The sequence below is a fragment of the Barbus barbus genome (assembly GCF_936440315.1).
Source record: "Barbus barbus genome assembly, chromosome: 14".
Classification (NCBI taxonomy): Eukaryota; Metazoa; Chordata; class Actinopteri; order Cypriniformes; family Cyprinidae; genus Barbus; species Barbus barbus.
Window position 1 is genome coordinate 19,331,597 of NC_136742.1, and position 23,535 is coordinate 19,355,131.

General features: G+C 35.6%; 2 protein-coding genes across 2 annotated transcripts in view; one reads left to right on the plus strand and one right to left on the minus strand.

Annotated features, from left to right (window-relative positions):
- The first annotated feature begins 601 nt into the window (after positions 1-601).
- Positions 602-19,649, plus strand: LOC306880437 (cell death regulator Aven-like). The gene is made up of 6 exons (XM_079433937.1): positions 602-891; positions 1,227-1,404; positions 17,389-17,459; positions 17,574-17,669; positions 17,756-18,053; positions 18,829-19,649. The coding sequence occupies exons 1-6, from the start codon at positions 691-693 to the stop codon at positions 18,966-18,968; spliced, it is 984 nt and encodes a 327-aa protein (XP_079290063.1). The 5' UTR covers positions 602-690; the 3' UTR covers positions 18,969-19,649.
- Positions 19,650-19,789: 140 nt separating this feature from the next.
- The window catches only part of LOC306880365 (ryanodine receptor 3-like), a gene marked incomplete at its 5' end in the record, with an annotated part of 98,693 nt that continues 94,947 nt past the window's right edge, over positions 19,790-23,535 (minus strand). The window contains 7 exons of the mRNA XM_079433861.1: positions 19,790-20,245; positions 21,613-21,664; positions 21,769-21,869; positions 21,955-22,019; positions 22,165-22,321; positions 23,158-23,292; positions 23,382-23,528. Of these exons, the coding sequence (XP_079289987.1) occupies positions 20,150-20,245; positions 21,613-21,664; positions 21,769-21,869; positions 21,955-22,019; positions 22,165-22,321; positions 23,158-23,292; positions 23,382-23,528 (753 nt within the window). The 3' untranslated portion in view covers positions 19,790-20,149. The remainder of the gene's footprint in view (positions 20,246-21,612; positions 21,665-21,768; positions 21,870-21,954; positions 22,020-22,164; positions 22,322-23,157; positions 23,293-23,381; positions 23,529-23,535) is intronic.

Below are 23,535 nucleotides of genomic sequence, written 5' to 3' on the forward strand. Positions count from 1 at the left end.
CCAGTTTTATTCTTATCAATTTTCTAAAAGTTTTAATAAGGGGTTTGTTTATATATATAATTCAGAGAGATAAAAATGGATATCCAAAAATCCCCTCTGTTAGAACCTTTAACTCTTAATATGTCAACTAAATTAAATAAGGATTTTGAACCTGCCTTATTCCATATTCAGATTTCAGAATGCAGATTAGTCCATAGGCCTGTATAATTAGATAGCGTCTCATTTGCGTATTTATACATAAACATAAAAAAACGTGTAATACAAAAATATTTTCTTAATGTACTGTGATTGATCAACTAGGGGAGTAGTTATTTCGACTACTGATATAAGCCTTTTACTTATTGCTTTTTTGCAATATGTCAATATTGTCAGTCAAAGAGTTCATCCTTCAAAATACAATAACTGCCTTTTACATTCAACTCAAGGAATAAGCACCGAGCCAGATCTCACATTTCCCACACACCGCTGCTTCTACTGCTTTTAATACTACTCATACTCATACTATTTTCCCAACTTTGGATTTGATGCACATTTGTCAATTGATAAACTCCCATTTATTTATTGGTAATTGTAACTAGTTGAATGGGCGGAACGTTTCCCCATCGCAAAGGGTTCTCTTTTAAGTGTAACAACGGTTGTGGTGTTACACGATTACAGTCTCGTCATTAGTTCTAATTTTCATGTTCCGTTATGGAAGGCAGACACAGTCGCGGACGCGGCGGGTATTGGAGAAGAGGAGGTGGAGGTGGAGGTGGAGGTGATGCTGAGACCGGCAGTTCGGGAGAGCACCGGGGTCGCGGAAGAGGAGGCCACCACCATCGTGGAAGAGGCAAACGGGATCATCGTAGAGGAAGAGGGCGAGAGTTTGGACCTCCTGCAGATTTTCGACGAGTACGTTTTAACATAAAAAATTACCATAGCAACCATAATTCCGGCTATTTTACTATAAAACTCTGCTAAAGGGACAAATGGCATAAAATAAACATGAAATATATGAAAATGAAATTCAGAGAGACTCCTACACGGTTTTAATGAGTTTAATTTTATAAATAATCAGTTTATGGTATTAACGTAAAGTAACATTATTGTACAACATTGTGTTGGTGGTGTTTTTTTTTTTTAAAGGTTTTTAAGGTTTTCATGTTTCTAATTCTACTGTCACAGTAAAACAATTGTCTTGTGTTATGCTTGCTCACTGTAATCTTTTTTTTCTGATTGCTTTCCAGAACCAAGATGACAATGACAACAAAGAAAACTTTGAGCAAGAGGAGGAGGACAACACCTTCTCTAGACGAAAGCTGCAGCCCAACTGGGACCGTTATGAGGAATCCGAGAAAGAGGAAATTAATGAAGATGTTCCTGCACAGAGAGGCACAGACTATCACGTCCTCCTCAGTTCAGCTGGTAAGACATGACTACCCACTTAAATCTGTGTCATATTTCCCCCCGTGCCTCTGATACAGCACATGCAGGCAGGAGATCAAAACCAAAATGTATGTAGAACAACAATGGTGTTAACCAGCTGTCCTGCTGTGTGCTATTGAGATATGAAAGGGCAATGAGAAGAGCAAAGCTCTATTTCTGTTACACGGTTGGATCTGATTAATGGAGGACTCATCTCATGAGCAACAGTTTTTTTCCATATTGACAAATAGCACAGTAAACTACCATTACCAATCACAGGGTTTATTTCAAGCTGCCTGAATGAGAAGTTTGAAGTCAGTATGATTATTGTTTTAAATAAATTAATATTTTATTTCTAAATTAAGACAAAAGTGACAGTCAAAACATTTGTATAATTTTACAAAAGATTTATGTTACATGTAAATGCAGTTCTTTTGAACTTTCTGTTCATCAAAGAATCCTGAACAATTTTATCACATGTCCACAAAAATTTAAAGCAGCACGACCGTTATAAAATTATGACGAGAAATGTTTCTTGAGCATCAAATTAGCATATTAAAATGATTTCTGAAGGATCGTTTGACACTGGAGTAATGATGCTGCCATCACAGCAATACATTACATTTTAAAATATATTGAAATAGAAAACAGTTTCCAAGAAGTAATATTTCACAGTATTGCAGTTTTCACTGTATTTTGAACAAATAAATGCAGCCTTGGTGAGCATGAGATAATTATTTTAAAACAGTAATAAAAAAAATGTTATAGTGTAAGCAAGTTCACAATTTGAGTTTAGTTCTTTTAATTAATAACCATGGAAATTCATGTAATGGATTAAGGAAATGTCCATAGCCAAAACAATACAAGTTTTTTTAATATGTCATGTTGATGCAGAGAGCGTACATTTTGTTCAAGGGCAGGTCATTAACACAACTTTCTAATTATTCAAAATGAACCATCACAGAGGCATTTGTTCCTCTAGTTTAATGAGCCTAAATCCAGTGTAAGTGCAGAATAAGTTTCCATTACGCTGTTCTCTTGAGGGAATTTTCTTTGCTCAATTTGCCTCTCATTTCCCTAATCTGCTTCCTCAAAAGCCACATTGATATTCATGAGATATATTTGTGTCATCTAATGTAGGACTGCGCTGCCTCTTGTGGTAGTGCAAGAGAAATACTTTATATATCACTCATGCATCTCTGTGCAAACAGACATGGCAGAAATGTCATTTGTTAGTAGCAACCTGTTTCTGTTTGTTGTGGCCAAACCATTAAAGTTGTACTCTACACAAAATTGGAGCACTTAATCTGTTTTGTTGCTCTCTACTTTTTTTCCTGCACATTTGTGATTAGTCATCAGAGGTTCAAACTCGCTGATCCCTGTGAATGTGGGTGGAATTTGTATCTGTTCTCCAGAGCAAGTATTGTGTCCATGACTATAGGAATTGTGTACAACAGCTTTTCCATCAAAATGATGTGCAGCAACACTTTTTGTCATAGGACAACAACAAAAGAAGGTTGGTGCTTATTATAGGACTTTAAAATGAGTGCTTTAGCTTGACTGCTTTGAAGAATATTTTTTTCTGTCTTTCATATTTTAACCATGAAAAAATACCTTTAAATGTTTTGTTTGACTTTGCAAGATATATATGGTAAATATGGTTGCACCTCTTAGTCAAATATTGCAATATAATGACTTTAGCTAAGTTATAAATAGAAAGAAGGCTGTTCCGGTTTGTTCAGTCTTTCAAAGTTGCCCAACCTCCCCCAATCTCATTATGATTCTGCCAGCAGGCTCTGATTAGTGACTGGTGGTAACGGACTGATTAGGTACAAAATGAGTGTAATTCAGCTTCCACCAGTAGTGGAGGAACATCCTTCCCTTACCCTTGAGTTTTCTCACAAATGACCAAAATCATAATTTAATCTGCATTCATTAAAGGGTTGGTGTGCCTAAAAATGAAAATTGTCATCATTTAGTCACCCTCAAATTCCTACAGGTTTGGAACGAAATGATGAAATTTTTATCGTTCCTTTAAAAACATTTTTAGTAATTTTATGCTCACTTTTGTCATTTTCATTTCCATAATTCTCATGTAACTTGCAATTACATCTACATCGCTTTATGCAAATAACAAGAGAAACGGGTTCATTAGCAGATGGGTTTCCTTCTTCATCATAGCAGGTGCTTGCACAGGGAAGTTTTTAGTGTTTAATCAGTAAGTTTGAGTAAAGAAATCCTCATGCAATTCATAGAAACCATATTCTGGCGTTTAACCATTCTTTGGCACATACAGTAAGACAGGTGTAGACAGCTGAGATAGTATTCCATAAGGTATGAATTTGCATTCAGCAGCAAGATCTGTTGACTTGCTCTGATCTGTTATTGTGCATGTCAAATTATGGTCTCCAGCGGCCCTTTCTCAGGCTGTCACTGTAGAGAAAACTACATCTGTCAGATAACTTAAAATCTGTTTGCCAAGATGCCTGTTAATTTTTTTGTGTATATTACTGTCACAGAGATGGGTAATTTTATTTTGTCTAATCTCACAGCTGACTGGAGATTAATCTGTCAGAAACTCTCCATAACATCTTTGAATTTGGATGGCATCATCCAATCCTTGTCACTGTGGCGGTGAATTTGTTGCCAAGGCCAACATCATAGGGCAGTGCTTAAGCACCGGGGCTCTTTTTTTCTTTTGTCTTTTTTAGAATGAACATGAAACTCACTTTGGTTTGAAGTTAATATAAGGTAATAATGATCTCCTTCAGATGAAAATGATGTGGAGCTCCCTCAGAAGAGGGCACAAGTTCCCCTTTAAGGTGGTTGAATACAGGTTGTAAACAGCCATATTAGCTTTGCATTGATTTCTGGTTTCTGTAAAGAGTCTGTATTTTAAACATAATGCAGAAAATTGTATTTACAGGTAATTAAAAAAATAATAGTGCATGTAGATAAAATATTTATCTAATATTTATAATTAATATATTTAATATTTAACACAATGGTAAACATTTTTTTTACAGCTTTTGTTGGTTAACATTAACTAAATGTTGATTTATACAACTTAAGTGTTAAATTATTGGAAAATTCATTAAATAATAACATTAACCTAGATAAATAGATGCAAAATTGTTGGTAATGGTCCGTTTATGATAGCTATTGCATTAAATAACAAGTGTATGTATATTCCATTTATTATAGATAAAAGCAAATATGGATTTATTTAGTCGTTTTACACTTCAGTTTCTATAGGTAGAGGCTTTCTTTGTTGTTTAGTTGATCATCTTCACAAATACTGTTTTACTATCCATTTAAATCAGTTCAGTGTATCTCTGGGATCTCCTTAACAGAGCATTATTAAAACGATGTCTGTTATTTATTTATTTTATCACACAAAAATGAAAACATCTTAATTTTTTGACTTTCTTAAACATAAAAGAAATCTTTCAAAACTACATTAAACCTCATTGTCTTTGTATGGACAAAAAACAGAATGTCTGCTTTTGTGTTCCACAGATTTGAAACAACATGTGGGTGAGAAAATGTTGACAGAATTTTTTCAGACCTTTAAAATGAAACCCGATGAATTCTTTAAAATGTCAGTCAGTGATATCTAATGTCTTTCTTTAATAATGTTGACCTAATATTCAGACAGACACTAGAAATTACTACCTTGTCTTTTTATCAATCATATAAGATATATGTCTGCAGTACTCACGGTTTTCATCGCTCAGCCTTGAACTCCATCTGCAGATCTGGCTTGCTCAGACTGTCACCCATCCCAAACCTTTTCCTTTCTAGCAGACTCCCAGGAATTGTGTGTCTAGATGCTTCTTCTTCATCCAGTCATGAGCCCGATCTTAAATTATATAATCCTCAAAGTATTAGTAACATGTTCTCCATTGTTTTTGGATGGTTTTTATCAAGGAAGAATCAAAGTAAAAAGCTCAAGTTGTGACAACTACACTAAAGTCCATAACATTCATTGTTAAGCATCTCCTTGTCTCTCGGTGGTGGAGGATGATGGGGAAATGCTGCTGCTTCTCTGGTGAATATGAACTGCTGCCTATGCACTGACAGACACAGATGTGAATGCTGGGAGGAGGTCATTCCCACTGGGCTGGGATGATCGTCATGATTTGGGGCAGTGAACAACGGGCAGACGCCGAGAATGGGAGGAGGAAGAGGAGAAGAGCGGGGGGCCGAGCTGAAGCAGAAGTGAGGGGATGAAGGTTATACCGTTTATACTCATATTCTAGACAGTCGGGGTGTGTGAAGGGGCGGTATTATGCTCACTAAAACATAATGGAGGCAATAATTACTCTCTTTTGACACAGATAGCGTGGCTGCGAACAAATAGGTGGGTGGAAAGGATGGGTTAGCTGGAAATACAGACGTGAGAGGGTCATTTCATGACTTTTTGGTATGTCTGTGGGAGCTACTTCAGCTCAAATCAAAGTAAAATGGTCATGTAAAATATTACAAGCTATTGAGGTTTCTAGGGATTTTCGTTTTAAATATTCCTCCAGTAGTTTTTTTAGATTAATTGTCTGGTTATCAAGATAAGGTTGTAACATGAAGTAAATTACTTCTGTTCAATTGGATTCACTGTTATGTGAATATAAAAGCAATATCTCATCTGCCATTGGTCAGCCAAATGAATAGCCCCACCCCAGATTTACGGCATTGGTTCAGTCAACTCTGCTGTGATGGACTGGAATAATAGTATTAAAGTGAAACTGAAGTTTTTAACATAAAAAAATTATGTCAGGATTTAGGTGCTTTTACATTTTTTTGTATTCGTTCTAGCATTCAAAAGTTGTAAAGTTTTGAAAGAAATTAATACTTATATTTATTAATTGATCCAAAAGTGACAGTTAAGATGTACAGTGTGCACATTTACATTTTTCAACATTGATAATAATGAGAAATGTTTCTTGAGCAGTAAAGCAGCATATTATAATGATTTCTGAAGCATCATGTGACACTGAAGACTGGAGTAATGCTGCTGAGAATTCAGCTTTGCCATCACAGGAATCAATTGTATTTTCAAATATATTAAAATAGAAAATTGATAATTTAAATTGTAATCAAATTTCACAATATTACTGTTTTTATCAAATAAATTCAGCCTTGATGAGCATAAGAAACCACCTTTAAAATATTTTAAATATCCTTTTTACAAAAAAGTTTAAAAAACACTTTTGAGGTTAGCCTGAATTAATTTTCCTATAAAATGTCTGGATGACTGGACTCTAGAAGTGTGGTTTGATCTCTGTAATTCTGCTCTCACAGCTGCATGGGCATAATTAGTTACATCACAGGGCATCAAAGGAAGCCTTGGATGATCAATGAAAAGAAACAGATTACAGTTAATAGAGAGTACAAACATGAAATTTGTATTGAGTGCCGGACACTCAGGGGCTGAACGACGACAGCATGAGCCCCATTAATCTGTTTGTTGTGCCCTTGCAAGGTGGTTTGTGTAAGGGTTGTCTGAGCTGGGATTAAGTACAGATCGACCAATTCAGGATAGTTTCTTTTCACACTTTTCTTTTTTGTCAGAAGCCGCACAATATCACTTGTTCATGTCGTACAGTCAGGTTGACAGGAAATGGCTTATGTAAGATATTGCCATGTAGGGCAGGATTTCCAGGCCTCCAAGTTTATTGATTATAATGAGATCATAGTGGAGGATATGAGCCGTATCACATACCCTGGAGGAGGACTAATAATGAAGGGCATAGATATACAGTGACAGCTCCACCGTGTTTGCCTGCATCTGTGTGTCTGCCGTAACATAGTATGTCTCCTCTGGGTCTCAGATGGCCAGCAGACACAACTCAGCCCTACACACCACATAGTCGGGTTACACTTGACGGTGAGAGCAGCGAAATGTAACTTGATAAATATACTTTTTCTTATGATTGGTAGAAAGGGTGGGCGATATACCAGTAGACACGATTAATTCTGCTGTCTGTCATTCATGTTAATCAAACAACAAAAGAGAGAAAATCTCTCACTGCTCTTGATTTAAAGGGGTCATATGATGTTGCTAAAAGGAACATTATTTTGTGTATTTGGTGTAATGCAAAGTGTTTATGCGGTTTGAGGTTCAAAAAACATTATTTTCCACATACTGTACATTATTGTTGCTCCTCTATGCCCCGCCTTTCTGAAACGCGTTGATTTCTACAAAGCTCATCGTTCTGAGAGGCGAGGTGTGCTCTGATTGGCCAGCTATCCGGTGCATTGTGATTGGCCAAATACCTCAATTGTGTGATTGAAATGTTACGCCCCTTACAATGTTGTGAATAAAAGTACTCGTATTGTGATATAATGTTTTGGTCATATCGCCCACCCCTAATATTTAAGATATTCATTTTACACATTATTTTTTCTGAAAAATGAGCCTAGTTGATTCAAGCCCGTGTGCCACAGAAGAGATCATACTTGAAATGTGTAGCTACAGCATTTTGTCGAGCCATATAGAAGTTATGGGTAACACTTTATAATAACGTCCAGTTATAAGTCATTTATAAGTGATTAGTTAATGATTAACTAATCATTTACAAAACATTCATAAGCGATTAATAAGTGATATGCTAACAATTTGTGCATGTTTTGTTAATTCATTTACAAGTAATTAGCTAATGATGAACTAATCATTTACAAAACATAACTATACATTCACAAATGATTAAGTAATATGCTAACGATTTATAAATCTGTCATAAGTTATCTTTATAAATAGCATCATGAAATAATTAAACACATCCTTAATGGTTAATAGTTACTAGTTAATATATTATTAATCACTTATAGATCATTGAAATGTCAACATTGTACTATTATCTCAATAAACATTATAAATCATTTACAAAGCTTTCTGCATCCCCTAATCTAAAGTGTAAACTACTCATCAGTTGTAAATGTTTTACAAACCTTCCAGGTTACAGGTTGTTTGTGAATATATATATATATATATATATTTACGCACACACGACTGGAAACCATAAAGTTTGTAAAACATTTACAACTGATGATTAGTTTACACTTTAGATTAGGGGATGCAGAAAGCTTTGTAAATGATTTATAATGTTTATTGAGATAATAGTACAATGTTGACATTTCAATGATCTATAAGTGATTAATAATATATTATTAACTATTAACCATTAAGGATCTGTTTGATTATTTCATGATGCTATATTTAAAGATAACATGACAGATTTATAAATTGCTAGCATATACTTAATCATTTGTGAATGTATAGTTATGTTTTGTAAATGATTAGTTCATCATCATCTAATCACTTGTAAATGATTCAAAACTTATTCTACAAAACATAGATAAAAATATTAACATATCAATTATTAATCATCTATGAATGCATAGTCATGTTTTGTAAATGATTAGTTCATCATTAGCTAATTACTTGTCAATGACTTTTAAATGAATTAACAAAACATACACAAATTGTTAGCATATCACTTATTAATTGCTTATGAATGTTTTGTAAACAATTAGTTAATCATTAACTAATCACTTATAAATTACTTATAACTGGATGTTATTATAAAGTGTTACCAAGTTATGCTATTTCAAAATACATGTTGACCTCAGCTTGCTTAGTATGATCACATAAATCCTGTTTTTTTTCCCCCAGCACGAATCGGTGTTTCTGAAAGAATACGGGATCTATCTTCCCTTAAATGCTCAGCACCTGCGCTGTGTGCCAGTGTTTTTGATCACGCACATACTGTGACTATAGTCCCCTGCATCAAGCATTGGACAGTAATTATGATGCGGGGGTGTGTGTTTGCACCCACACAGAGTATCAGAATGTCATCTCTGCAATAATGTGTAACAGGAACGACCACTGTGTTAATGACTGTGTGTCTCTTCACTCGCTCTCTTCTCTCTCTGCTGTTGTTACCATAACACCTGTGCAATTTGCATGAGGCTCATTATTTTAAACCATTTTGTGTCCTTCAGACACCTTTATGAATGTTGGGAAGAGCAACAGAGGCCACTTGTTTCTAATAATTTCCATATTGGCTTTCCCTATCTTTTCATCTGTCCACCATAACTTACTCCTTGTGAGTTTCTTGTGGTAGAGAGACGATTGTTCCCTTTTTTTCACATCACTGAAGTGTGGCAGGTTTTTTCAAATCGTATTTACAGGTTAAAGGTTCAAGTGGCACTTTTGCATAAATATGGTTGTGTAATGATAGATTTTTGTTATAAATAGCCTGAATGATCTAATATTATGTCCCCAAAGAACCTGTTTTATAATGCTGCCAGGAAATGGTCCCCTGATTGTCCCTTCGAGTTCATGTTTGCCCAGAGATGCATTATTTGGGGCAGTGTTGATATTTGGGGCATTAAGTCCTTTGGTGTTTGGTTGGAAGTGGATGTTTTTAATGGGCGTTGTCATTGAAAAGCCTCAGTTTATTCCTCTGTAATTTAAATTCTGGATTGGGAAGTCTATTATAAGAGATGAAAGAGAAATCTTTTTTTATTTATTTTTTGTATGCCATGAATTTGGTACACTCTGTCTTGAAATTGATTGCAGCCCAAAATATGTATTATGGTTTTGAATGATCCAAAACAGTGTTGTTATCATCTCACAGTTAAGTCTATATCAAATACAACAAATTTTATTATAAAAAAATAAATAAAAGCAAATACATTATTTTATTAGTAATAAAATTATTAATGGCAAGTTTTTTATATAACACATTATTATTGTGAATTACCAAACACAATGGTAATTCAAAGTGGCTTACATATGTGAATAAAAATAATCAAAATGTACATAAATATAAATACAAAAATAGGGCATAAAATTGTATTTAAAATGTATTAAAAGAAATGAAATAAAAACAATCTAGAAATATTATTCTAAGTAATTAAATAAATGTATTATTTAACCCTCTGTCATGTTCTGATCATTTTGAGTTGAAGAGGATTTACGTTTTCCCAAAAATCCTAGTTAGTTATTGAATTAGGCTAAAACGTACTGACTTTGCTCACTTTTTTTATTATTATTTTTAATTATTATTATTTAATTTTTTTTTAGGATTTTTTCCCCCCACCTTTATTGCACTTGTGGTGTTTCTGGTCAAAAATGGCCAACCTACAAATACAATCTTGTTATGCTATATAATTAAAAATAAAATCTTTTTATCAACTTGTGTTATTTAAATTCCAGATTCTTATGTTTATAATATACATTTATTATATTATCATTTCTATAATATTTTCCTCCTCTTGTTGTTGATGTGCTTTTTCCCATAGTTGTTTCTGAAGGTGCTTCTCCTTGTTGAGATGTGTTTTTCTCTATGTTCATCATTGGGAAAACCACTTCCTTTGATCAAGAGCAGCGCATTGAGTGGTTGATTAATCTGTATGGAAATAAATTACTCTTCTAAATCTCTATTAAGATGAGCCACAGCTGTCTGCTAACCTGATGATCTGTTCAGCCCAGCGACCCAGCTGCAACACAGGCCCCACTTGTAGAAAGTGCACATACACAGACACAATGAGAGTTATGTAACTTTGAGTGGCTTTTATGCTTAGAATACTGCTGCCTGTGTAATGTAGGTCAAATTGGATTCAGAGGAATAACCTCTGCTCTTCCTGGTGCAGGGGCAGAGGGCCTGGTGGCTTAACTCTGCATGGGCATATGAGATGCCCTTTCACAGCCTTTCGTTCATTGCAGGGGTTGTGTCATTATGGCTCGGATGCCGTTTCACACCTCAAGGTCAGATGCTGGTCTCTCTTCTCATTCCTTCACACTGGAGCCCTGCTCTAATACCCATTGCTGCTGCTTCGAGGGCCAGGACTATAGTGACATATGGGGAGGTGGATCCGCAAATAAATAGGGAATTAATTAATTAAAAATAGATTAATACAGAGCATTAGGCACTCATCTGTTGAGAAGCTATTGAGTGTCTGTGAGGGTGGAAAACTCCTCTCTCATGAGACTCTTTGCCTGATGATCACTGATTCAACATCAACTTTCATCATTTCAAAATGAGAGTTGATTTGTTCCTTCTGCCTCGTTGATGCCATATGATTAGCAGGTTCTAGTTCCAGTCAGTTCAACTGTGATTTATCTGTTTTTACATCTGTTTCTGGTTTAGGAAGCTCAGACCACTTTATAAACATAATGATTTGAAGGTTACACAACAGTTTGCTCAGTACCCCACTAACTGATCAGAAACGAAAGCAGAGCTTAGACTTTTAATGATCTGAAGGAAAACATTTTCACGTTTCTCACAAATGTCACATTTACAGATGTGTTTTCAAATGAACCAAGTGTGTGAACTGCACAAAGTATTTTCTTTCAAGTCTAGACACTAATAGGAAACTGTTGGTGTTCTGCATGAAGGCGGTGTTGAGGCGTATAGTAAATTACCGTCTTATTGTTTGGAATTTTCGGCTTGAAATGCTTTAATTGCAATCATCACAGACTGATTTATTTTGATGGTTCAGTTCGTTATAGAGTTACTTTGTGATAATTGGCTTAGCAATGATTTGCTCAAGAGCCGTGACGACAAAGCAAATTAGCAGGTTCTTCCAAAGGGCTGTAGCCTCCCTGCATTAAGTGGCATTTAATGACAAGCAAGTGGATGGCCTGTGCTCTTTTTAATACTGTTGGGCTTGTAGGTCCACAGCATTCCATGGTCCTGGTGTTAGTGTTTTATAGGGCCCTTGAAAAAGCAAAGAACGCTGGCCAGATTTGGGTTGGCAGGCTGCATACATGATGCCACTCTCTGGGAGGAAATGACCTGTACTTGTAGCGCTGCTTCCTGTGCCGCTGCTCTCCCTCATTCAGAGGACGCCAGCCTGCAGAGAGAGACACATCTGCCACACTGACATTATGCCAGCACTGCACCAGAGATGCTACTGTACACTTATGTTTCATTCACATCAGTAATTTTTGCCTGTTTATTGCATATTTGCTATTAGGTTCTGTACAAAGTAGGGATGCACATTGTCAATATCGACCAATTAATTTTTTTGAATAGTCCAGCATTGGAAGCAGCTTCAAACCATCTGTGCACTATACAATATCATACACTAGTTTTGTGTGAGGTAGCCTATTAATTTCTTATTGTTTGTGATGAACTGAATTCAGCTTATTTAATTCATGTTTGAAAATAGTTACTTAAGTTGAACAATTAAAATAAATTATTTAATATTTTTAAATGTAACATTTAAACTGTATATAATTTGTGACCCTGGCTGTGAAAATCCAGCTAAAGTCATTTTTGGGTGATTTACTGTTTTCTACATAATATCATACTTCATAAGTTAAAGAACATTCTGTGAAAATGTAACATTGATATCTTTAATATTGACTGAGTAAGACCATGCCAAAGATTGATATCATAGTGAAATTAATGGTTGAAACCAAACTTTGATGCTTGGTATCTCATAATTAGATTTTGAGAGTTTAGCCTGGATTTCACAGAGAGGGTCACATTTTATAAACAATTTAAATGTAAACAATTACATTTTTTAGAAAAGTAATTAAGATAAAGAATTGGCCAGTGACTACGGTGGCCCAGTAGTGCACAACACATAGGACTAATTTTGTGTTGTGCTAATTTTGCCTGTTTTGCTGCTAGTTTCTGTTGTTGCAACTTGTTTCTGTCGTGTTGTGCTAATTCCACTGTGTTGTGGCTTGTTTCTGTTGTTTTGCAAGTTTTTTTCTATTGTATTGTGACTTGTTTCCATTGTACTGTGCTAATGTCGTTGTATTGCGACTTGTTTCCATTGTGTTGCGACTTGTTTTCGAGTTCACACTTATAATAAACAGAGTAAAGGTTATGCAGATTTGGCATGCTGTCTGAGGGGAGGGCTCCAAGCTCTGAATTTTGGCCCGAACCCAGAGTTCGACAAAACAAAAGACAAAACCAGTCTTAAGTCGCATGGGTATTTGTAGCAGTACCCAACAATACATTGTATGGGTCAAAATTATCGATTTTTCTTTTATGCCAAATATTTCATAATCCTTATGACTGGTTTTGTGGTCCTGGGTCACAAATAGTTTGTTACATCTCATAAATTACAGTTTCAAAATTGAAAATGAAATTATGAACTATTTTCTTTAAATGAAAAACATTTAAAAAAAAAAAAACGATATATATAGAGAGAGAGAGAGATTTATATATTTACCTGTATATAAACTGTAGACTTGTTTTATTTTAATTTGAATGAATAAATTGGAAAAAATGATTGCTTAACTGTTGTTTGTAATTCTCATTATGCTTAGTGTTGATTCACAGCATTTGATTCACATTACTGTAAAACATACATTTTCTTAATGCAACAAATTTTATTTTTACTTTTGATTTTGGAGTGAAATATGATCCTGCAGAGGTGAGTAAATAATTGAATAAATTGCTTTTAATTAATTATAGTCTCCGCTTGCTAAGCTGAAAGTATTTGACCGTTATGCACACGAGCATTCACTTTATTCAACTTTTGTATGAAAGTAATATGCCTGCAGTCATACTGTAAGTACTGAATATCAGCATTCCTTCATCTGTAATAATACTCAATTATATTGTTTGAGACATAACATACAAATAATCATTGGCTCTTGGTCCAACACTCTCTATATTTTTGTATCCCTACTAAACAGTGTCCATGTGATCATTTCTTAATTTATACTTGCACTTGTACAAACAATGTGCTTATAAGTAATGCAGCACAGCGGTATGTCACATGCAGCTGGTTTGTTATATTCACTAGCCACACTACTTGCTCCGCAAAAGCTACGTTGCCTCTCGTCGCACATGCTGACAGGACCTTTGCTTATTGTTATGGCAGCAGTTTCCATGGCGCTGTCACTGCCAGTGAAGGAAACATGAACATGAAATTGCCTGGATGGCATCTCCTGTCCGCAGCTCCGCAGTCCACTCATGACATCAAGCACTGCATACTTGGCAGCCTGCTCAGCTTTAGCCAGGAATCTTGTTTCCTTTGACGTCACTTCTGAGTCAGTGGGATGCTAGATAGACAAAAACTTTAATAGTAGCATGTTGTTGTTTTTAGTTGCAGCTGTTCATCGTTTTAACACATTATACGAAGTGGTAGAATGCTTCTGAAGTGCTCTTTTGAAGAAGGATCGCTCCTCTTGACCTTGAGACCCTGCGCTGTATCATCCCTGTCGGTTTGGCCAACTGCAGTTGGCAAGTCTGTCTTGAGTGAAAGAGCGTTTCTGAGGTGGGAGGCGCTGAGTATTTTGGCTGGGACAGCTGTGCGTGACAGACCCATGGCTTCTTTCTTCAGCTGTCCCAACTTGCTGCCGCCTCATAATTCACGCTGCTTGTGTCAAGGTGAAAATGACTTCAAAAGATGACACGCGTTGAGCTGCTGCTGTGAAGGTGCGCAGTGAACTGAGTGTTTATAATATGGAGATGTGAGTTGTTTTTCTTGGCTAAGGATTTAACTAAGAGGGTTGAAAACTAAGTCGTAGATATGATTGATGCTTGTTACAGCAGTACAGGGTGTAGTACAGTGGCTATTGTTATTGAAAACTATTAAAAAAATTGTTAATGGAAAAAAAGAAAAAGAAATGAAATTTAAAACCTTACCTTGCCAAAAAAAATGTAAATAAACAAATAAAGTTCAAGTAGTAAAATTACTAATGCTAAAACTGAAATGAAAAGTGTGTATATATATATATATATATATATATATATATATATATATATATATATATATATATATATATATATATATATATATATATATATATATATAAAATAATAATAAAAATGCCAAAAGTACATAATTAAGAAAACTTAAATTAAAATGAAAATTGAACCTATACAGTGGGGCAAATAAGTATTTGATACACTGCCGATTTTTCAAGTTTTCCCACTTACAAAGAATGGAGAGATCTGTCATTTTCATCGTAGGTACACCTCAACTGTGTGAGACAGAATATATAAAAAATAAAAATCCAGAAAATCACATTGTATGATTTTTGAATAATTAATTTCCATTTTATTGCATGAAATAAGTATTTGATCACCTACCAACCAGCAAGAATTCTGGCTCTCACAGACCTGTTAGTTTGTCTTTAAGAAGCCCTCCTATCCTCCACTCATTACCTGTATTAATTGCAACTGTTTGAACTTGTTACCTGTATAAAAGACACCTGTTCACACACTCAATCAATCAGACTCCAACCTCTCCACTATGGGCAAGACCAAAGAGCTTTCTAAGGACACTAGGGATAAAATTGTAGACCTGCACAAGGCTGGGATGGGCTACAGGACAATAGGCAAACAGCTCGGTGAGAAGGCAACAACTGTTGGTGCAATTATTAGAAAATGGAAGAAATTCAAGATGACTGTCAATTTCCCTCAGACTGGAGCTCCATGCAAGATCTCGCCTCGTGGAGTATCAATGATCCTGAGAAAGGTGAGGGATCAGCCTAGAACTACACGGGAGGACCTGCTCAATGACCTGAAGAGAGCTGGGACCACAGTCTCAACGGTTACCATTAGTAACACACTACACTGTCATGGATTCAAATCCTGCAGCACGCGCAACATCCCCCTGCTCAAGCCAGCACATGTCCAGGCCCGTCTGAAGTTTGCCAAAGACTATCTGGATGATCCAGATGAGGCATGGGAGAAGGTCATGTGGTCAGATGAGACCAAAGTATAACTTTTTGGTATAAACTCCACTCGCCGTGTTTTGAGGAAGAAGGAGGATGATTACAATCTCAAGAACACCATCCCAATCGTGAAGCATGGGGGTGGAAACATCATGCTTTGGGGGTGCTTTTCTGCAAAGGGGACAGGACGACTGCAATGTATTGAGGGGAGGAAGGATGGGGCCATGTATCGTGAGATTTTGGGCAACAACCTCCTTTCCTCAGTAAGAGCATTGAAGATGGGTCATGGCTGGGTCTTCCAGCATGACAATGACCCCAAACACACAGCAAGGGCAACTAAGGAGTGGCTCCGTAAGAAGCATTTCAAGGTCCTGGAGTGACCTAGCCAGTCTCCAGACCTGAACCCAATAGAAAATCTATGGAGGGAGCTGAAACTCTGTGATGCCCAACGACAGCCCCAAAACCTGAAAGATCTGGAGAAGACCTGTATGGAGGAGTGGGCCAAAATCCCTGCTGCAGTGTGTGCAAACCTGGCCAAGAACTACAGGAAACGTCTGACCTCTGTAATTGTAAACAAAGGTTTCTATACCAAATATTAAGTTCTATTTTTCTATTGTATCAAATACTTATTTCATGCAATAAAATGGAAATTAATTATAAAAAAATCATACAATGTGATTTTCTGGATTAAATTTTTATATTCTGTCTCTCACAGTTGAGGTGTACCTACGATGAAAATTACAGATCTCTCCATTCTTTGTAAGTGGGAAAACTTGAAAAATCGTGTCAATCAAAAAATCTAATATTTGCCCCACTGTAAAAATAAAAGCTAATTTAAAATAAATACTGTAATAGTATATGAATAATACAAAAATAGCATTAGTATTTATTTCCAATAACATTTTTTAAAGCTGGATAATCAACAGAGAGTGTACATAATGTGATATAAAATATTATAATATTGATTTTAGATATGTAATTAAACCAAATGTTATTATCATTCATGATGTCATTTTCATATTTAGTAATATGAATAAAATAATGAATTAATGTTAATCAAATAAACTGTCAAATATTTATAATAAACGTTAATTTGGACTTTCATAATGTAAAATAAAAAATGTTACGTAACTAAAAATAATAAAATCAGTAAAAGTGGCACATCAGTAATTGAAATAAAGAATTGAATCTAAGCTTCCTGAAAGTGTCAAAGCAAAACTAATACATTACCTGGTGACTCACCGTATGTACTTTGATTTAACACTAAGTGATATATAAATTTATATTTTTTTTTCTTTTTTTTTTATGTGTTACGTGTTTATCTGTTTCAGGGGACTCGTTTACACAGTTCAGATTCTCTGATGAGAAGGACTGGGAGATGAACTCGCTAGCAAAAAATCAGGTGCATGATCAGTCAATCCAAAAGTTATTAAGTGTTATGATTCACTTGCATGTTTTGCACTGCAATCCTTGAAATCCTGTTGTTTGAGGAAGTATGTTCTCATGGTTTCTTCAGATTCCAGCTCTGTTTATAGACCTGCCAGCTTTAACTCAGTCACTTCAAGAGCTTTCACTGCACACAAGACTGAACCTGGAGGCTGAGCTTGTGCAGGTAGATCAACTAATTTTCTTGTTGGAATACTATGAAATACTTACTAGTACCAGTGAATAATGTGCTTGCGTTTTAATGTGTTTCAGGTGACGACTCCTGTTGAACTTCCGTCCTTGACAGTGCCTCACAGAACTGACTCGACTCTAACAGCTGGATTGAAAGCTCCTCAGGCAGGCCGAGAGTCAAGCCTGGGTGTTTCCTGCAGTGTAAAGCCTGTTCCAGGTACCACAGCGTCTCTCAGTGTCTCCACAGCCGTCCCTCCTGCCACAGATGATGCTGACCAGGAGCTCGACCTTCTCCTCAACTTGCAGAAACCAGTCACAGAAATGACTTCAGTCGAATCCCACACTACAACAGACGATGTGCTAAACAGCCCAACACAAGGTCGGTATATGTTTGTTCTTTTTTTTTAAACCGTGTCAGGTGTAGTTTAACTAAAATTAGTATTAGTCGTAACTTCCAATAATAAGCTACATAAATAGTGTTTGGAAATCAGACTCATTTAAGTGAGATAGTCTGAATAACAATCATTTTAATCACTGCTTCTTTTTTAGTAAGTAGTTGAATGCTGCTTTTTGTCACTGTTTATACGGTAAATAATTACACTACCATTCAGAAGTTTCTGGTCAGTAAGTTTTTTTAAGACATTAATTCTTTTATTACACAATGACACATTCTTAATCAAAACTAATGACTTTTACATTGTTAAAAAATTTCAAATAAATGCTAAACTTTCTATTCACCAAAGATTGTATCAAGATTTCCACAGATTAAGCAGCGAAACTGTTTTCAACATTGTTAAGAAATGTTTCTTGTGCACCAAATTAGCATATTAGAATAATTCCTGAAGGATCATGTGACACCAAAGACTGAACATTCTGCATATTTATATATAATATATATTGTCTAATGTCTATTGTAAAATTCCAGATAAATTATAGAATTGCATAATGAAAGTATTATCCAATTATCCAAATATTTATATGTAATCCTTAAAAACTTCAGTGTATTTAGGTACTTTCTGATAGTGCTTTGTAGCAAAGCTAACTACTTGTTTAAAAAGTTAGCTTGAGTCTAGATTCTACATCAGTCTTGTAGCTTTTGCAAGTGAAGTTTCAAAGTAGTTTCTGATGTAAAAATGTGATTATCACCTCAACAGGTTCAGGAGAAGAAGAGGGAAAAGATCAAATGTTTGATATGAAAGAGACGAAGCCAGAAGTGGAAAGTGAAGCTAAACCTACGAGTCAGGAAGTGACAGACGAGGATCTGGAAGACTGGCTGGACAGCATGATCTCGTGATCCCAGAGAAGCTGACGGACACTGCTGTGGATTAAATCAGCACATGCAGCTTTGCTAATGCTGACATAGCGTTACTTCTGTACGGACATGAACATCATACCGTGACACTTCATTAAGTCTTCTAATAGCCAAGGCTAATTCAGTCATGTGGAATATAAAATGCTTCATCAATGTATTACTCATGAAAGTGATGTAATGCTGTGTAACAGTTCTCAGATTCTCACTCATCACTTGATTAAAAGCAGCTATGACCAGCTTGAATTTATTGCATTAGCTACTTTATTTTCATTCCCCCTGCTCAAAACAAATGCAAATCACCAAAGCTACTACATGCATACAAATGGCCATACAATAGCAGTTTAGTGTATTGAATTCTGTTCAATAAATTGTTTTTGTCCTTGAATGTAGATTCCCATTGTTCTGCAGTCATACTTCATAAATGATCAGGCAGACACGATTTCAGTTATTTAACCTTAATCAAACATTAAAAAAGCTGTGTAATCTTTACTCATGAACAAACGTCAACTAAAGCTACTAACCCAGGTGAGACGGTCAGTGATAGTCTAAACTAAACTGCAAATAGCTAAACATACGAGCAGGAACAAAATGTTTGCATAGTCTGTTGTCATAAGGCACTTTTCTGTATGAGAAACAGCTAGTGGACTGAAGCAGATGATCGTTATGGTTACTGTCCTTAAAGGCATTGCACATTCTTTTTTTTTTTTTTTTTATCAAACAGGCAGAAATTGTGTTTGGCACTCTTTGAATACTAAGAAGGTATTCTTGTGCAGATTGGTGTAGACGTTCCTTTAGCATCAAAAACATACATATGTTAACATCTCACAAGTGTGTGTGCATTTGTGAGTTAAGCAAATGAGGCATTTTCGCATGTTTTTTAGTCAAACATGGCTTTGTGTCTTAATTTGGCAATGTGTGCTACATTTTTTTTTTCTTTTTTTCTTGAGTTCAAATTTTTGGCTCGATCACGAGTTCTCAGTATGTCGCTGTCATTTCTGGTGTAGAAACGATTGAGGTTGTTTTGATTGGATGAATTAGTGAGCAGCATATGACGAGAGCTAGTTTAGGATGTTGTGTCCAACCTGTACAAGGTCCTAAAGTCCATGTGGACATTAGGAACTCATATAGGTTCTCTCATATTAGGACTGAGGACAACATGTCCTCTAGCCCAGCAGGTCCTCGTATTGCTTCCGGAAACAGTCTCCAGCAGGGAAGAAATCCCAGCATCTCTCCTGATACATCTTCCAAACATACGACTCCTGGAATGGAAGGATAATTGGAAGATATCATTTATTAAATATACAATAATAGTATACACTACAATTCACAAGTAGGGTCACACATTTTTCTAAAGAAGAAATTAATATTTTAATTTAGCAAGGATGCATTAAATTGATTGAACATGACAGTAAAGACATTTATAATTTGACCAAAAAAAAAACTTATATTTTAAATAAATGTTGTTCTTTTCAACATTAATATTAGGAAATGTTTCTAGAGCACCAAATCAACAAATCACACATTTTTAGTGGTCGGCCGATATGGCATTTTTAGTCGGATCCAGCTGTGAGATCTTGTGACGTGTGCATGTGTATCCTATATGATCGCGTGTTCTCTGCGTGACGGTCGATCCGTGTGAATTAAATGCGGACAGGAGGAGAGTTCACTGATTTCAAATTATGCTGCGCTTTATGCATTTGCCCACCGTCATATTCATGTCATTTTCACTGTGTGCTGTTTGTAAAATTAGTGTTACCATGGCTTTATTTGAAAAAATACAATTCCCAGTGCACACAAACTTCCCAGAATACTGAGTGCCCTATTGGTTAGGTGTTTACTTCCTTTTTAATTGTATTTTTTTTATTAAATATTTATTTGTGAAAAAACTGTTATCTAAAGTATGTAAATTTCTTAAATATTAATTCAAATAAATAATCGGCCACCCTGCTTTCCAAGATATCGGCACCGGCTGTCAAAAAAACAATATCAGTCGACCACTAACAATGACTTCTGGAGTAATGGCTGCTGAACATTCAGTTTTACCATAGAAATACAGTTTGAGTCATAAGTTTACATACCCCTTGCAGAATGTGAAAAAATTGGTCCATTTTTTGGCATTTATTTAGTGCTGTCCTGAATAAGCTCATTATTTACTGAATAAGTTGTGGACCATCCAGGTAATGAAACAGTATTAAGATTCAAGGGTATGTAAACTTTTGAGCCTTTAAACTTTTTTATATATATATATATATATATATATATATATATTCATTTATTTTGTGTTGTGGAGTATATGTAAACATCTGTTATATGAAAAAGCTTAAATAAAAAAATAACATGCCATTTTCATGATCCCTCTTATTTTGCATATTCTGCATATCTAAACATATGAGCAAAACTGTAAATTACATTTTAAAATCTATATAAACAGAAAACAGTTATTTTGAGTGGTATTTATATTTCACAACATTACTGTTTTACTGTATCTTTGCTCAGATAAATGTAGCCTTGGTGAGCTTAAGAGAATTATTAAATTAATATTTTAAACATTACCGACCCCAAAATTTTGAAAGGTAGTGTATATTGAATAAATAAGGCACTAGTTTTAATTGGATTAGTAGATTACCTGACCAGTGTATTCAGTCTCATCTTTGTTGATAAGATACATCAGGAAGAATCTGTTAGAAAGGAATATTTGAATATTCAGATGTGTTTAGTCGATAAAAGAAGCATTATAACAATGCAAAGTTTGTCTTACTTTGCATATCGGATGTTTACTCACAAATAGTTGGCCAGATTGTGCTCTTGTAAGGTATGGGTCTCAAAGCCATGCGGGGTTGTGTCAAAATAATCATTCCCGATTCCACAGATGAAGCATTTTGTCTACACCAAAGATGAAAAAAAGTTCAAATAATAACAGACTGTGCTCTTTTTAGACCTTACAAGGAGGACATGTGAAAGCACTCACCTCCATGTCCTCTTTCACCTGCTCCTGCTGGTCTCTCAGCTCACCGAAGGCATCAATGATCAAACCTGGTTTGAAAATGTAAGCATTCGCCATTATGTTGGTGTTCTGAATGTACACACAGACTGACAGATTATGTTCGGTTGGGTAGTTTTGTTGCTATTTAAGATCAGTGTGACTTATAAAGAGTTTAATCAGGCATGTAAGCAGTACCCTGAATGATGGCCAGCAGAATGACGATGACGAAGAAGAAGAAGGTGATGTCAAACAGAATGCGGTAGAGCTCGTACGGGTCGCCGGCCGGGTCCACGATTTCATCACCGATACCACCGCCAGCCCTCACGCCCACGTACATGTGGAACAGGTAGCACTGAGGAGTCATGGGATTCGTTTTAGTTTTTAATGATCTAGCAAAGCAGTTTGAACATTACACACACAATACTGGGTTTGTAAGATGCTTTTTCACCAAGGCTGCATTTTTTCCATCATAAATACAGTAAAAAGATATTGATAATTAACTGTTTTCTATTTGAATATATTTTAAATGTAGTGTAATCCTGTGATGGCAAAGCTGAATTCTCAGCAGCCATTACTCTCGTCTTCAGTGTCACGTGATCCTTCAGAAATCATTCTGATATGATGATTTGGCGATCAAGTAACACTTTTTATTATCAAAATTGAAAACATTTGTGCTGCTTAATACTTTTGTAGAAACTATGATACATTTTATTTATAAATATAAATGACTTTACTGTCACTTTTGATCAATTTAATGCACCCTTGCTGAATCAAATTAATTTCTTTCAAACTAATTCTTACTGACCTCAAACGTTTGAACATGATACATACGTACTCTTAATATTTCCCTCCAAAAATGTAAACATTTCCCATTTCTCTTCAAAATTGTTAAAAAAAAAATGCAATAGTTCTTTTGATGACAAAAACAACAACAATATTCTCATAATATGAAAACAATCCAGTCAATATCAGAAGCATTTAGGTCACATAAGCATTTGATATGACCTGACACATTATCTCACCGAATAAATTATTAATTCCTGACAGCATTAATAAATGAAAAATTTAGCATTTTGCAATTATGCATCCACGTCAGTATAAGTCAAAGATGACTTCCAGAACAGCCAGATGAAAAACAGCATACTAAATGTCCTTCAAGGATCCTTTCAAAATGAAAGCTAAACTCACAGTCATCATATCATCACACTTCATGTCAGGTGAGTCCTCATCCTCGCTCTTGTTGTAGAACTTGCGGAAGAAGTTAAAAGCCACCACGGTGTACAGGTAGACCACGACCGCCAGGAGGCCCACGGTCAACACCAGCTGTTCAGATGAAGAAGGTATTTTCATCAGATCAGAAGTATCTTGGTGTAAAGCTGTACTATAGTCACCCCCTGCTGGATGAGACTTACCTGTTTGCCATTATGAGTCACAGAAGAGAGGATGGTCCTCAAGGTCTTGACGCCCATGGCAATGTCCAGCAAATGAGCGGCAAAGAAGAAGTTGTTGTAATGTCCCAGAATAGACATGATGGTGTACCAGATCAGGTAAAGGTAAGACTAGAAA

Bases quoted from the DNA above. Each gene is read 5' to 3' on its own strand.
- LOC306880437 (XM_079433937.1), top strand. From the start codon at position 691: ATGGAAGGCAGACACAGTCGCGGACGCGGCGGGTATTGGAGAAGAGGA. The intron at 892-1,226 runs GTACGTTTTAAC...ATTGCTTTCCAG, and splicing joins CTCCTGCAGATTTTCGACGA to AACCAAGATGACAATGACAA. The intron at 17,460-17,573 runs GTGCATGATCAG...TGGTTTCTTCAG, and splicing joins ACTCGCTAGCAAAAAATCAG to ATTCCAGCTCTGTTTATAGA.